The 14,125-nt window shown below is 41.6% G+C and overlaps 1 protein-coding gene across 36 annotated transcripts in view; it reads left to right on the top strand.

Moving 5' to 3' along the window:
- Positions 1-14,125, top strand: part of MADD (MAP kinase activating death domain) — a 75,962-nt gene that overhangs the window by 24,180 nt on the left and 37,657 nt on the right. For 6 of the 36 annotated variants that reach the window (XM_074584406.1, XM_074584420.1, XM_074584392.1 and 3 more), the window contains exons 8-21: positions 1,037-1,093; positions 1,817-1,995; positions 2,606-2,841; positions 3,214-3,370; positions 4,355-4,461; positions 5,342-5,535; positions 6,131-6,462; positions 7,117-7,256; positions 8,506-8,607; positions 9,470-9,508; positions 10,535-10,594; positions 11,053-11,155; positions 12,154-12,340; positions 12,515-12,665. In XM_074584406.1, the coding sequence (XP_074440507.1) occupies positions 1,037-1,093; positions 1,817-1,995; positions 2,606-2,841; positions 3,214-3,370; positions 4,355-4,461; positions 5,342-5,535; positions 6,131-6,462; positions 7,117-7,256; positions 8,506-8,607; positions 9,470-9,508; positions 10,535-10,594; positions 11,053-11,155; positions 12,154-12,340; positions 12,515-12,665 (2,044 nt within the window). The remainder of the gene's footprint in view (positions 1-1,036; positions 1,094-1,816; positions 1,996-2,605; positions 2,842-3,213; positions 3,371-4,354; positions 4,462-5,341; positions 5,536-6,130; positions 6,463-7,116; positions 7,257-8,505; positions 8,608-9,469; positions 9,509-10,534; positions 10,595-11,052; positions 11,156-12,153; positions 12,341-12,514; positions 12,666-14,125) is intronic. The other 30 variants (XM_074584412.1, XM_074584401.1, XM_074584388.1 and 27 more) reach the window with 21 other exon arrangements.

The following is a 14,125-nucleotide window of genomic DNA, read 5'->3' as shown; positions in this document are numbered from 1 at the left end:
CAGATGGTTTCTGTTTTTGTACTGTTTTTTGGGGCTAACTTGTTTCCACTTGGTGCAGAAAGTTCCAGATTCCTGCTTACGTTTGCCACGTAGGCTTTAAACTCTGACCTGATCCATCAAGCTATGATCATCTTTGTTTCCCCTCCATTCACAGATCTGTGTGTGAGGTCTCAGTCTCTCCTCTCAGGTCCTGCTAAGCCATTAATCAGCTTGGGTCATCCTCGCTGATCATGTCAAGCAGGTTTTATCTCTTTATTTCTGTTTTCCTTATGCACGCTGCATGCAGTATCTAAAGGTAAAGTGTGTTACTAATGTGATGAGGTCTGCTCTTTCGCTCTCCTCGTAGAGCAGGAGAGCAAAGTGTGTCACCTCTATGATACCCCAGTACCTGCTGTCAGCACAGATGGAAGCGATGTGTTGCTTGAAGTTTTGTTAGATCCACCTGCCCCCCACTTCTGCCTCACCCCCTTGCAATTTCAGGCAAAACTGTCTTACGAAGGCAAAGCTGAATATCAGAAGAACACATTGCAATTTCCTTGAAGACGGATTTAAAAATCTCAGAGTGTTCACCCAAATTCAGGTTACATCCCTAATGTATTCCTATAGGCATTATCATTAAGAGTTGACCATTGGCAAAGGAAAAGGAGTGCTGCTCGTTGCTGTACAAAGTAGAGAAGACTAAATTGTGTCCCATGTCACTAAGGTTAACAGCCTTGTGTGCCTTAGGGTCTTAGTGTCAATGAATAAAACAAAATAACTGCTTTTAAACTGCAGTAGAAAGTTCTTAGCTGCATCAATAAGGACAGCAGCCTTTCCGCTTTCCAAAGTGGCAAGATATGAATGTTTGGGGGTGGGGCAGTTACACCTCTCTCCCGAGATCTGCCTATTTTGTGGTCCCTTTTATTTCCTCTCATTTGTGATATTTGGTAGTAATAGATATTTTTTTTGTCTTCCATCTGTTTCTCTGTGGTCATGTGTTCGTCTTGGCTCTGATGGGCTGCTGGTGTTATCATATGATCTTCCATCTTGTCTCCAGTGTCTGGTTAGCATGACTGCAATCACTCAGAAACAGCTGCTCACTCCTGACAACAAGGTTCTTTATTTTATTCTTTTCCCCTCAATTTTCCATTTTACCCTTTTCCTTTGGAGTTTTGGTTTTTGTTTTGTTTTATATATTTTTGAAATAAAAAGATGAAGGCTCAGTGGGCAAATAGGAGAAATGAGGAAGATTTAGGATAGGTCTGGGTGTCCAGGACTGATTTACCACTTGCATTTCCCTGGAGATGTTACGAGGGTTGAAGAGGATGGTAGCTTTATGGAGAGATGAAGACCTCATTCAGATGGGAACTGGAGGTTTGCAGACGTACGGGCAGATGCCTGGGTAAAGGTGTCTTCACATTGTCCTGGGATATCAAACTCACTGGTTGAATGGCCAAGTTGCAAGGCCTCTAGGTCCCAAGATGTATTCAAATTACACATGGGAAAAACTCTCCAATAAGATGTACACAGTGCCATACTGATAGTGGTCCAGTTTGGACTATCTGTTTTCACATCATGAACAATCTAGCAAAGTGGACTTCCATGCTACCCCTTGGCTGGCTCCAGGACTGTTTCAGCGTTGAGGAGATTGTTTTGACAATCTGCATAAAGAAGGGCCTGGAGACTTGTTGACTCAGTGTAGGAGATGGTTTAAGGCAAACTAATGGAGCATGCACAATTGTTGCAATTGCCTAGAGGGCAGGGTAGCTCTGATCTCTCTCTTATTCCTTAAATAACTTTTCTTGCTGAATGTCTGCTTAATGTTGTCCTTCGTTAGGCACTGGCCAGCATGAGCCTGAATACTCAGCCCATTCTTAATCTAGAGAAGTTCCATGAGGGGCAGGAGGTGCCACTGTTGCTAGGAAGACCGCAGAATGATTTGCAGTCTACTCCCTCCACAGAATTCAACCCTCTGATCTATGGAAACGATGTGGACTCTGTGGATGTGGCTACCAGGTGAGGCTGAACAGGAAGGTAGTGTTGAGTCTTCATAAAGTTTGCACTTGAAGGCAGCACAGACACTTCTGCGGGTCCTGTGGTGGAAGCAGCATCTTCCAGGTTCTTCTGCAGGTTCTACTTTGCATCATGGGAATAAAAGAACAGAAATTACAGTGTTTATCTCAGATCTATTAACTGTATGAACATAACTATGTGTCTTGAGGGGGCTGTTTTGTTTCTTGCATTTTCCTATAGATCATCCACCTTACCTGGATTTAGTCTGATATTGTATCCTTAGCTTAAATCATAAGCCTTGAACTACAAAAAAAGCTGGAGACTTAGTTGTCACCCTAGCTAGTGGGTATGAGAATGATGTCCCTTATTGGGTGGGTCTTGGTGTTGAGGTGTTGAATTAAAACAAAGTGATTTCTTATTTTTGGTGGTGGGTTTTTTTTTGTTTTAAAAAAACCCAACTGTTTTCTAAGAAAACTTAGGGGTTTTTGTATTGGGTTACCATTCTTCAAAGGTTTGAAACATTGCCTACTGCATACCTTTTAAAGGCTCTCTGTCGTCTTTTCTCTTGTGTTCTGTGTTTTTATCTGATATATTGTCCTCTGTTTCTTTTTAGGGTTGCTATGGTGAGATTCTTCAACTCGCCAAATGTTTTGCAAGGTTTCCAGATGCATACTCGTACTCTTCGTCTCTTCCCACGACCAGTGGTGGCCTTCCAGGCAAATTCTTTTCTTGCCTCTAGGCCTAAGCAAACACCTTTTGCAGATAAGCTTTCCAGGACACAGGCAGTAGAATACTTTGGAGAATGGTCGCTCAACCCTACTAACTATGCTTTCCAAAGAATTCATAACAGTAAGTTTTGGTCTTGCCTTTCCTGCACTTCCATGTAATGCAGGAGCTTAAAAAGCAGAGAGATTCTAGGGAAGGGCTTTGTTTAACACCATATTATTCCTGCTGGGGAGGGAAATCCAGTTTGAGGAACACTTCTATTTTTATGTACGTCCTCTTGTGTTTCTACCAAGTTAGCCCGGCTGTTAGCCACTCACTCCAATTAATTTTGCCTCTTGTCTTGTTAACTTATGGAGAAGATGTCTTGTAGCCTTCTTAGAGTAGAGATTGTCCCTTTCTTTGTGCAAGACTTAGTAAGGAGTAGCCTCACTGTGAATGAAGCCTTTGACACCAATAAATGAGTTGAATTAACTCTCTCCTTGTTCTTTTGTGCAGACATGTTTGATCCAGCACTGATTGGTGACAAACCGAAGTGGTACGCGCACCAGCTGCAGCCCATCCATTATCGTGTCTATGACAGTAATTCACAGCTGGCTGAAGCACTGAATGTCCCAGTAGAGAAAGAAACAGATTCTGATCCCACTGATGACAGGTTAGTGGGGAGCATGACCGTAGTCACATGATAGTTACTTCAGATTGCTGGGCCTCTTCTCCTACTTCTCGTTTGCAGCCTTTTCCTCTAGCCTGCCAGGTTGCTGTTTCATTTCTTCTGTCTGGGCAGAATACTGACAGTAAAGTAAATTGTCTCACTGCTCTGTCATCACAGCAACCTCTTAACCCTTTGCTAGGGTCTTCTCAAGTCTTCATTTAATGTGATTCTCCATTTGTATTTTCCTGTTTTCTTTTGCTACCTCTATGCCACTTGACATTTGCTATTTCCTCCTGCCCTAATGCTTTTTTCTTCCATGCTGTTCTTTCTCTGGTTATTTCTATTGCAGTACTACAAGTACTCACATCCATCCTACCACTCTTTCAAATCGCTACTCAGTGCACATAGTTTTGTGAAGCTCGTTAGTACTGCCTACTACTTGAGACCTTCTTGTGTGTTCAGTAAAATGAGAGTAAACTTTTTTGTTACAGTAGTTTTTGCCATATTTCCCAGAGTTTTGCATCTAGTTTTATTATCCTTCATTCTCTGCTAGGCTGTGAGATCTTTCAGGCCACATTTCTATGTTCTACACAGCACGAGTGGTCCTGACAGAGTGGGATTTATCATTAGTACAAAAAAGGAATGCTTTTACTGTGAATTCCAGTTCCCTTGAAGTCATCCCACACACTCGCACACTGCAAATTAATACACTACTCCCTGCCCACTTACGCTTGACCTCATTAACTTTGCTGGGAGCCTTTAAATGTCTTCCTATATTGTCTCTTCATGTACCTCAAAGTTATTTCATTTGCGCTGACCTTTCATGAAGCCGGCTTCTGACTCTTGCCAGGAATTTGTCTGTATGGTCTGTAATATCATGAGGTTTTTAAGACACACATGAAAACAGCGCTGATTCACATCTTTGAAACATCGGGCCCTGCTGTTGCTGTTATGCTGCCACTCATCTTTCTTTCTCACCTGTTGTGGCAGTGGCAGTGACAGTGTCGACTATGACGACTCAAGTTCCTCCTACTCCTCCCTCGGTGACTTTGTCAGTGAGATGATGAAATGTGACATTAATGGTGATACCCCAAGTGAGTAACTTTGAGCTTTACTTTCACAAGGGACACATAGGTTCCTCTTCCCCGTTCATCTGCACTGTGGGAAAAATACCTGCCCTGAGTCCCTGAATCAGAGCAATCAAACTATTGTAGTCTTGCTCTGAGGTAAAAGTGTCTTCTATACTCCTTCAGTATCCAGTGGTAGGCTGAAAAAAGACATTTCTCTTGTTTGTAAACAATGTCCTTCAAAGGACACTAGGAGGAGGAAGAAGAGAAATAGGTGCTGCTGAACAAAACTGGCTCACTAGATCTGGAAACAACCTGCTGCTGCTGATAGATACTGTGCAATATGGGCAGCAGAGTGTGAGCTTTGTCCTGTCCCCAACATATTGGTTCTCAATGCTGGCTTTAATGAGTCCTTCTATCCTTGTGGGGACAGGAAAATGCATTCTCTGTGCCTTATGTGGAGGTTGCAGCAATAGCCGCTCTTGTGAGAGGGGTAAACTCTTACTTTCTTCAATAAACTAAATCTAGGAATGGCAACATGTTTCCTATGTCCTCAAGGACAAAAGGTAATAATTGTATGTTGCAACAAAAAAGATTCTACTTGGACATAAGGAAAAGATCTTTATGGTTAGTGTAATTAAACAGGTTCCCAGGATCACAGCAGAATGTTAAGCCTTGGAGACTTTCAAAACTCGGTGGGACAGATCCCTAAGCAAGCCGCTTTAGTTCTGAAGTTACCTCTGCTTTGAGCAGAGTTGGAATAGATGACCTCCAGAAGCCCTTTACAACCTAAGTTTTTATGCAAGTTTATTCTACTGAGCAGTCCTCATCTGCTAGAGATCTTTAGTTAGATGGGCAGAAAGCTGAGAAAGGCAGTGTTCTTTAATGCAAAATGATGTGTTTGCAGATGTTGACCCCCTGACTCACGCAGCCCTTGGTGATGCTAGTGAAGTGGAATTTGATGATTTTCAAGAATATTCAGGGGATCTGGATGAACAGGCCATGGACAGTGAAAACTCCCAAGAGAACAACCAGCCTCGTTCAAGTTCCAGTACTACAGCCAGTAGCAGCCCCAGCACTGTCATCCATGGAGTGAATCATGTGTGTACTGAGATGAGTTCAGCCCCAAGATCAGTGTATTAGGATATAAAGAATGGGAGAATACATGTGGTTCTTTCTGAGAAGGGCAGAAGCTAATAGGACTCTGAAACCAGGCACAGATTAAATTGCATGTTCTTTCTGGGCAAGGTGGAGTTTACAGGTACCCTCTTATGCTGGGACAGAGCATTCCTGTACATAAAAGCTCCCATGTATTGAAAAATACAGCATTAACAGAGCCGTGGTCCTGCTTGTGACTAGAGGAGTTGCTTTTACAAAATCTGGAAAGACCTGAAGGTTAGAGGAACAGGAGTGGGGTGGGGAAACTCAGGAATCTGTGGTCATTTAGGAAGAATGGGAGTTGCTTGCATAACCACAAAACAGGGTAATGGAGAGCTGTTATCCTGAGCTAATGCTTACAAGTAAGATCTGTTTTACAGGGGAGTAAGTCCCTAGAACAATGCACAAATACTGCAGCGTATATAAAATCCCAGATTAGAGCCACAGATAATGGGGATGGGGTGGGGGCCCAGTAACAAACAACAAGGACCCTATTGACTTCCCAGTTTGAAATAATTGTTCTTGTCCTGCCCTTCAGTTGTATGTAACGCAAATTAGCGAACAGATCAATGATTTGACTGGTCCACAGGAGTCAGCAGATTCAGCAGAAATGGAAGAGAAGTTGGTTGCTGGTTTTTCAAACCACCTCCCTTCCTTGCCACTGCAAGCAAGCTTTCCCAAGATAAGCTTGGATCGTCGTGAGAGCGACAGTGCAGCTGGCAGCATGAGCTCCTCAGAAGGAGTGGTGAGGAAGCGAGAGTATGACAATCCATACTTCGAACCACAGTATGGTTTTCCTATGGAGGATGAAGACGATGAGCAAGAAGAGAGCTACACCCCAAGGTTTAACCAGAATCTCAATGGAAGCAGGCAAGTCCTCCTTGTCTCCCGTCCTTCTGTACAGCACTTTTGGGGTTTCCATCTGCTTCATGTAGTTTAATGTTCATTCGTTCAAATGTCTTTAGCGCCCAAAATGTAGTGTTGATGACTTCCATTTAATATTGAAATTCTGTAAACCCTTCTGGTTTGAGTAAAGGCACTTGCTCAGTTCCCTCGGTTCCTTGCTTTTCTATAAGCAGTAGGAGCTAACAGAATTATCCGTTCTTCCTAGAAACATTCTAGTACATCACCTACTGATTTCTGGAAACCTTTGAGCGATTTTTTGTTTTGTTTGTTTTTTGTGAAGCTTTGTCTTTTGTGGGAAAGATACTATAGTGATTGATGACATTGGGTATTCTTGTTACTGCTCTCAGAGCAGAACTCTTTCGCTGCCCAAATCCACCAACGCCCTTTTGCAGACAAGTTTTCAGCGTGCCCTGAAAGGTAATGAAAGCCTGAATGCAAAGATGCTTCAGTTCTCTCTTTTTGTCTGTTGTCTTGTTTTTTCTTTCCCACACGGTAAGGGCAGTGTAGTGAAAACTGATGAGGAATGAGATTAGCATCGATCTCCCACAATCGTACAATGTGTTGATTTGGGGTGGGAAGAGGGAAAGCTAATAACAGTTGTATTTAATTTCTTTAAAGGTCTCAGAAGTTACTCCGTCCAAACAGTTTAAAACTGGCCAATGATTCTGATGCAGATTCAGATTCGAGGGCCAGCTCCCCAAACTCTACTGTCTCCAACAACAGCAGTGAAGGTTTTGGGGGCATCATGTCTTTTGCAAGTATGTACTGTGCATTCATGAAGCTGATTTTATTTATAATGTTAGAATTTACAGGGAGACGGAATAGAGGGATGGCTAGTCAAGAGAATGACTTGGTTGGCAAACTGTTACCAGCTCTCCAGAAGTCATGTTGGGAGCCACAGGACCTATTTAACTTACTACTGCTGACAACTACTGCTTTATGTATTTTTCAGTAAGAAAGACTTGGGTTATGTGGTTAGGCCCTTGAGTTATATGGCGCTTTAGGGCACAGATTAGAAATTATTTCAGTTTCATTTAAACAAAAAACTGTGCAATTTCATGAAGTTGATACAAAAATCTTACCAACAGTATGCTTTCCATGCTACCATGTTGTGTGTTTAGGTGCTAAATTCAAATTCTTGACTGGGCTCACCTACTTTTAATTCTATTTTAATCATAAAATCCACAGGTGTGGAAAACTAATCTAGAGTTCTTTTAATGAGTGAAAGAAGGTATGGCCAGTTGACTCTTGCACTATAGTGGGGATCAGTGCAAGAAGTTTGCAGCAGTGCAGAAGTATATTGGATGTTTCTGGTAAAATGATTGTTACTAAAGTAAGGCTGCAAAAAAGAACCAAAGCAAATCAAAATAGTATGCTGACATTTTAAATGAACATCTTGAAGTGTTAATCATCTCATTGATCTACATGAGATGCTTTCAGGGTATCTACAGGCTTAACCAGTTGACGATGCATTATTATGTTCTTAAGATCTGTCTGTACTAGGAAGAACCGTTGTTTTCTCTGAATAAATGGGAAGCTTCTATTTTAGGGGACATTTCTGTGGCAGATTTAAGGTGTTTCACAAGCACAATGCACAGTCCTCACTTCAGAATTACATATTTTGGAGATCTTCCATCATCCTGCATTCTAATGTGGCCCCTACTGTTCATTTGCTTCTAAAAAGATAATCAAACTTAAAGACACAGCTGACATGAGGTTATTTGTTTAAGTGCAGATGGATATTGCTGCTACATTTAAGACTCAAAGATACAACAGCAATGAGTGTAACATGAAAGCTAAGAATTATGTTTTTGTACAATTTAGAATAATCTGATTACAGATGTGGTTGCAATTTTAATGAGACGATGTTATGCTTGTGAGACTTTGGGTAATAAAGAACTTCATCATTAAGGGTCTGGAATAAGAAGGTGAATTACAGGCAGTTTAGGAAGTTCGGGTGTGTGTAGTGAGTATTAGGCATTTAATTGTTTTCTTCTTCTGTTATAGGCAGCCTGTACAGAAACCACAGCACAAGTTTCAGTCTGTCCAACTTAGCCCTACCAACCAAAGTTGGGAGAGACAAGAATACTCCCTTTCCCAGCCTGAAAGGTAACCGTTTTTCCCCTTGTCTTTTACAGCCTTTATGGTTCTTGTGACTTGGCAGGCTGAGGTCTTACCCCTAAAAGGAATCCTGGGGGTGACGTGTTTTGGTGGTTTGGGTAGTAACTGTCTTAAGTATCAAGGCAGTAAATTGTCTTGATATTTCTCAGTCAGGCTTCGTCCCAACAACTGGGCCATGTTGGGATGGGGGACTGGCCAGTCTAGCCGCTGTTAACGGGTACACTGTGAACATTGGTTTTGGTTTGTATTTTGTTTCGTTTTAAATATTAATGTAAAGAATGGGAACCAAGAGGTAGGTCCTACTTTTGTACTGTCACTATCTTCATGATTGGCCTTAGGTAACTTGTTAGAGCAACGATGCTGCATTTGTAAGTGGGGATAAAGCCAACCTCCCATGGAGAATGCAGTTTACATGGATTTCAAAACTGTTTATAGTCTTTTCAGTTCACTAAATAGAAAATTCTGATCAAAATGAAATTATAACCATACTTCATCTCATTCAGAGTAAAGATCGATCCCTAACAACTTATGTGCACAATCTTTTCATTGGAACATCTCCTCTTTGCGTGCAGTATTACTAGGTAACATGTCTGAATGGGCACTAGAGAAACGGTCCTCTTACCATGAGGAGTTAGACAGCCTGGTCATCCTTGTACCAGATGTAATAACAGAAGGGTGACTGAGCTCCTGCTGGTGTTTTAGTGTTGAGACCTTTTCACTTGCTAAACTGGGCAAAGGTTTTATTTTACTTTTTGAGTTATTCTATCTGAGTAGAACTTACTGCTTTTGTTTTAATATGTTGATTTTTTTTCATTTATTTTTTTCCTCCTCATCATTTTCATCGGTAAAGATTACTTTAATCTGGAAGTGGGAAGGGATGTGGATGAAGGTTGGTATGATGTTTTGCTGACCTTTGACCTTGTAGAAACAAAGGCCAAAAGCTGGTTTTTGTGTTTCTGCTTTGGACTTTGTTTTTGAGACAAATAATCATTCCCTGTGTGTAAAATGAGGAGGAACAGGACTGGTATGGTGAAAACACTAGCAGACTCTGCACAGCTGTTTTTGACAACCTTTTACCAGTTGGTTACATTTTCATGTCCAATTGTACTGGATAAGAAACCTGCTTCATGTGAGGGTTATTTCCATGGGTAAACTTAATGACTGATTCCATGCATTGGAAGAAAACAGTGATGGGGTTTGCCATTCCACGTTCATGCTTTGCGCCTCATCTTCTGCACTTTGGTGTTCTGTTGTCAACTATTGTAATCCTGTAGGGCTTTTAATGTTACTATGCAGATGTGAGGCTGGGATTTCCATAGAGTAGCTCAGTCTGTTTTATGCATGTGCAAGTGTGCGCGTGTGTGTGCGTGTTTGTGTTCATTTATGTGTGCATGCTGGCTCACTGGGATTCCCACTGGGCACTTCACTGGTTTTTAAGTGTTTTTGTCTTTGTTGTACAGGTACAAAATTGCTGCATTAACTTGTTCTTACCAAGTGTGTGTGGTACCCTGTGTTTCTAACTGTAATGGGAAATAATGCTGGGACTCCATCTCATTGCTGCTGTTTGACCACTTTCCATCTTCCTTTTTAATTTTTATTTCATGCACATCCATTGATATTTTTTCCTCAGTGATGCGGATGTCTTTGATAGTGCCCTTGAAATACAGTATGTGCAATAATGTCCTTGAAGATGCAGTACATTGGTTCCACGATGCCAAATTTCAAGTCAAGCACTATCTCTAATTACACTGGCCCTTGTTGTCTTGGGCTTTCAAGCATCCTTCCTGCTCTAGCGTCATCTGGGTTTTGTTTTGAGGGAGGGCTGGGAAGAAGCTGGTAGTTGTATTCTTTTGATGCTGATGGTGGGGAGTGTAGATATTGTAGTACACTACTAATTGTATATTTTGTGTCCCAGTATTTGGGTTAAATACTATAATGGAGATTATTACTGAAGCTGGCCCAGTAAGCAATGAAGGTGGGTTCCCTACAGCATGAGCTGTGCATGATATAACAATTTCCAGCATTCCCTATGCCTGACTTTGGGCTACCTTTCTCACTGGGTAACCAGTACCACATGATCTGTACTAGTCACCCCCAATGCATTATGCTTTTACATATAGTGACTAATTTGAAGATGGTTCATGTTGTGGAACTGCATGCAGAGCAGCCAAACTTTACCTGCCTTCACCTCCTGCTGCCATTACCATCTTCTCTTTTTCTCTCTGCATTACTCCCATTACTGTTTTCTGCCGATGTGTGATGCTAGAATATGATATACGCTGCTGCTTTTTTGGAGTTTCCATTTTGTTTAAAGTCTGTTACCTGTAATTTGAATAGGTGTGTTAGCCAACCTTAGCGTTGCTTGTTACTGTCCTGGGATCAGACTGTTTTCCTCCCACCCCTTCCTCTCATCCTTATTCCTCTCCTGTTTAGGAAACAGACGAGCCCTTGTGGATCAGAAGTCCTCAGTCATTAAGCACAGCCCAACAGTGAAAAGAGAATCTCCATCGCCTCAGGGACGAACTAGCAATTCCAGGTAATATTTTTCATTGCTTTTGGAGTATAAGGTGTTGTTAGAGTGGTCTCGTGCTTTGCCAGTGTTTCCTCAGAAGTCTAGCTGTTGAAAATGAAATAGCACTTTTCTATGGCCCAAAGCTTGCACATATTATTGTTCGGGAAGTTTTGGTATAGATCGTCTTACAGTTAATAGCGCACATACATATTTTTTTGTGTCTGAGACAAAAAATCCTACTTTAACTCAGCATTTATTCTTTGTAATTGAGTCTGTTCTGAACAAGGTAGTCTAGCCAGTGGACTTTTAATGCACCATGCAGGGGATCAGCTGAGTCATATGAAGCAGTTTGATTCCATGAATTCATGTGAAACATTTTTCTTAGCCTTGGGAAGGGACTCAGAACATTACCTGACCTGTGCCTGTGCCGTCTCCTCCCTTTCTTATGTAGCAGTCATGGGTAGAATGGAATTTACTTGGAGCTGCTGGGGTTGGGAGGCAAGTGAGAACAATAACTGCAGTTCAGACTGGGGAATGCAGCAGGTTGCACAGGAGTTCCCTTCTTCTTACCATTCCCTTCCCTGTGGCAAAACAAACTGAAGCAGTACACGTGCCAAGGCTGCTGCAGTAGCACTATTAGTAGTGCTGCGCTTCCTCTTTCAAGGAAAACCTACAGGTCAGACAAGGCGGCTGTGGGAGAAGGTTGTGGCATAGAGGATTCCTGTGGATTCTGAGGAATGCTGTGAAGGTGAGAAGCTAGAGGGACTAGAGGAAAATCTGATTACTGCTTATTATCGGAAATAATGGACAAAATAAAATATTTGATACTACACCTGTAGAACAGAGCTTGGGCTGTGTGCAGTTATGTTAGCAGCATGCAGAGCTAATTTGAACTTCTTTTCTTGTAACCTTAGCTTTGATAGGAAATGCATTTCTCTGTGTGTCCTGGCCATATCCCTCTTCCCATGCAAGCCAAGGTAAGTAGATGACTGACTTTTGCCTGCTTCCTCTTAATCCATCAGTGAGAACCAGCAGTTCCTGAAGGAGGTGGTACATAATGTTCTCGATGGGCAAGGTGTTGGCTGGCTGAACATGAAGAGAGTCCGACGTCTGCTGGAGAGTGAGCAGCTCCGTGTCTTTGTACTAAGCAAGCTGAATCGCACGATCCAGTCAGAAGAAGACGCTCGACAGGATGTCATACAGGATGTGGTCAGTGCTGAACTTGGCAGGGTCCTTACACCTACTGTCTGATGAGGCTAAATTCATAGAAAGTTTTTGTTAAATTGCCTCCTAAAAGCTGATGTTACAGCAGTTTTGGAATTTGTGTTCTTGAACTACTTTCTCACTTCTGAAATAGTGACACTAATAGGATTTTCATTGCAGGAGGTCAGCCGCAAGGTTTATAAAGGCATGCTGGACTTGCTGAAGTGCACCGTGTTGAGCCTGGAGCAGTCATATGCAAATGCTGGCCTGGGGGGCATGGCCAGTGTTTTTGGCCTGCTAGAGATAGCACATACTCACTATTACAACAAAGGTAAGAAAAGTGTTTATGAGAATACAGTGGTTATGGGCCAAACTAGATCCTTATTATGAAGGTAGCTGTTTTGTGGCTTCTCATATTTCAGGAGTTTTACACTTTCAAAATAGGTGAGCACTGTACCATTGTTACTGAAACCTTACAAAGCTTGAAACCATTCTCATGCACACATGAGAAGCAAAGGCCAAAGCAAAATAATGGCCATACTGATATTTGATTGAAAATGGAAACTATGCAGCAAGATACAAAACCTGGGATTTTTACAGATGAAGGGGAAATTCTGAGAGTGTGGACCTTCATCTAGCACTGTCCCCCACCCAAAGTCTTGGAAAGTTACTGCAGACGACCTGAATAGGGAGCAAGATATTTCTAATGTGGAACCATACGAGACTTATATCTCACCAACCACCTTACATTACAGAATGATTCTTATATCACTAAGTACACTTGGAGAGGAAAGCCTGAAAATACCTCTTTATTTTTCAGCTTTTTTTAAAAATCTGACCCTTAATACAAAATAAGAAAACGCAGGCATAAGGAAAAAGAGCAAAAGATGACAAAAAGCTACCTCTCTGCTTAATATCTGCCTCAGCTGTAATCTCAAATTATGAAAAGCTTTTTATTTCATTGTAGCAGAGGAGTAACATCTATGAAACACTTCATAGTTGGTGTTCTGGGTGGCTTGCATCAGGGATTTTATGAGTTGGCTTAGGTGCCCCGTGGGTTACAGGTGTTCATTTCCAATCGTTGTTGGAATGTTGAGGAAAGCAAGGAAGGCTGTGCTAGTGTAACAGTCCTGAATGTGGGGAACGGGCCAACCATGGTAATTGTAAGCCTTTTAGTCTGACACTGATCCTAAGCAAAACTGTAGAGTGCCTGGTGTAAAACTCAGTGGCTTGAGAGTGAAGTCTTGCTAATGTGATGCCATAATTTCATGGTAAGTAGAGTTTACCCATTAAATTAATTGTGGTCACAATAGACAAAATTTGATATAAACTGTGAAGGACTTCTGTCATTATTGCATGACATCTTGCTTTATAGTTAAAATTTTAACTGTTTAGTAGTATGTTTTGGCTGTTTTCAGTGGGTTGGTCTAGATATTTCTAGAAATGTTTTATAGAGATTAGTGCTTATCTTAATGTTATTTAACATACTGTAGTGATCTAGTAATCCTTAAATGGTTCGGTTTGCATATGATGCATACTGTGTGAACAGAACATGATGGATATAGGTTATTTGTCTACAGGAAGCTGAATCTTAATAAAGCATGGTTGTGGTTAATTTATTTTAATATGGCCAAACTAAGAACTTGAGTTTAGGAGCAAGGATAGTTGGCAATAATAGCGGGACTGGGAACTATGTGTCTCCGAAACACACGTATTGGTAAGCAGTGTCTGCGAAAATGGCAGCTCTGTGTGAACTTCACACTGTTTACTGTGTCAGGGGGACACTGTGTA

The sequence above is a fragment of the Larus michahellis genome, chromosome 4 (genome assembly GCF_964199755.1).
Source record: "Larus michahellis chromosome 4, bLarMic1.1, whole genome shotgun sequence".
NCBI classification, from domain to species: Eukaryota; Metazoa; Chordata; class Aves; order Charadriiformes; family Laridae; genus Larus; species Larus michahellis.
Note: the sequence above shows the minus strand (reverse complement) of the source record. Positions and strands in the feature narration are given on the sequence as shown.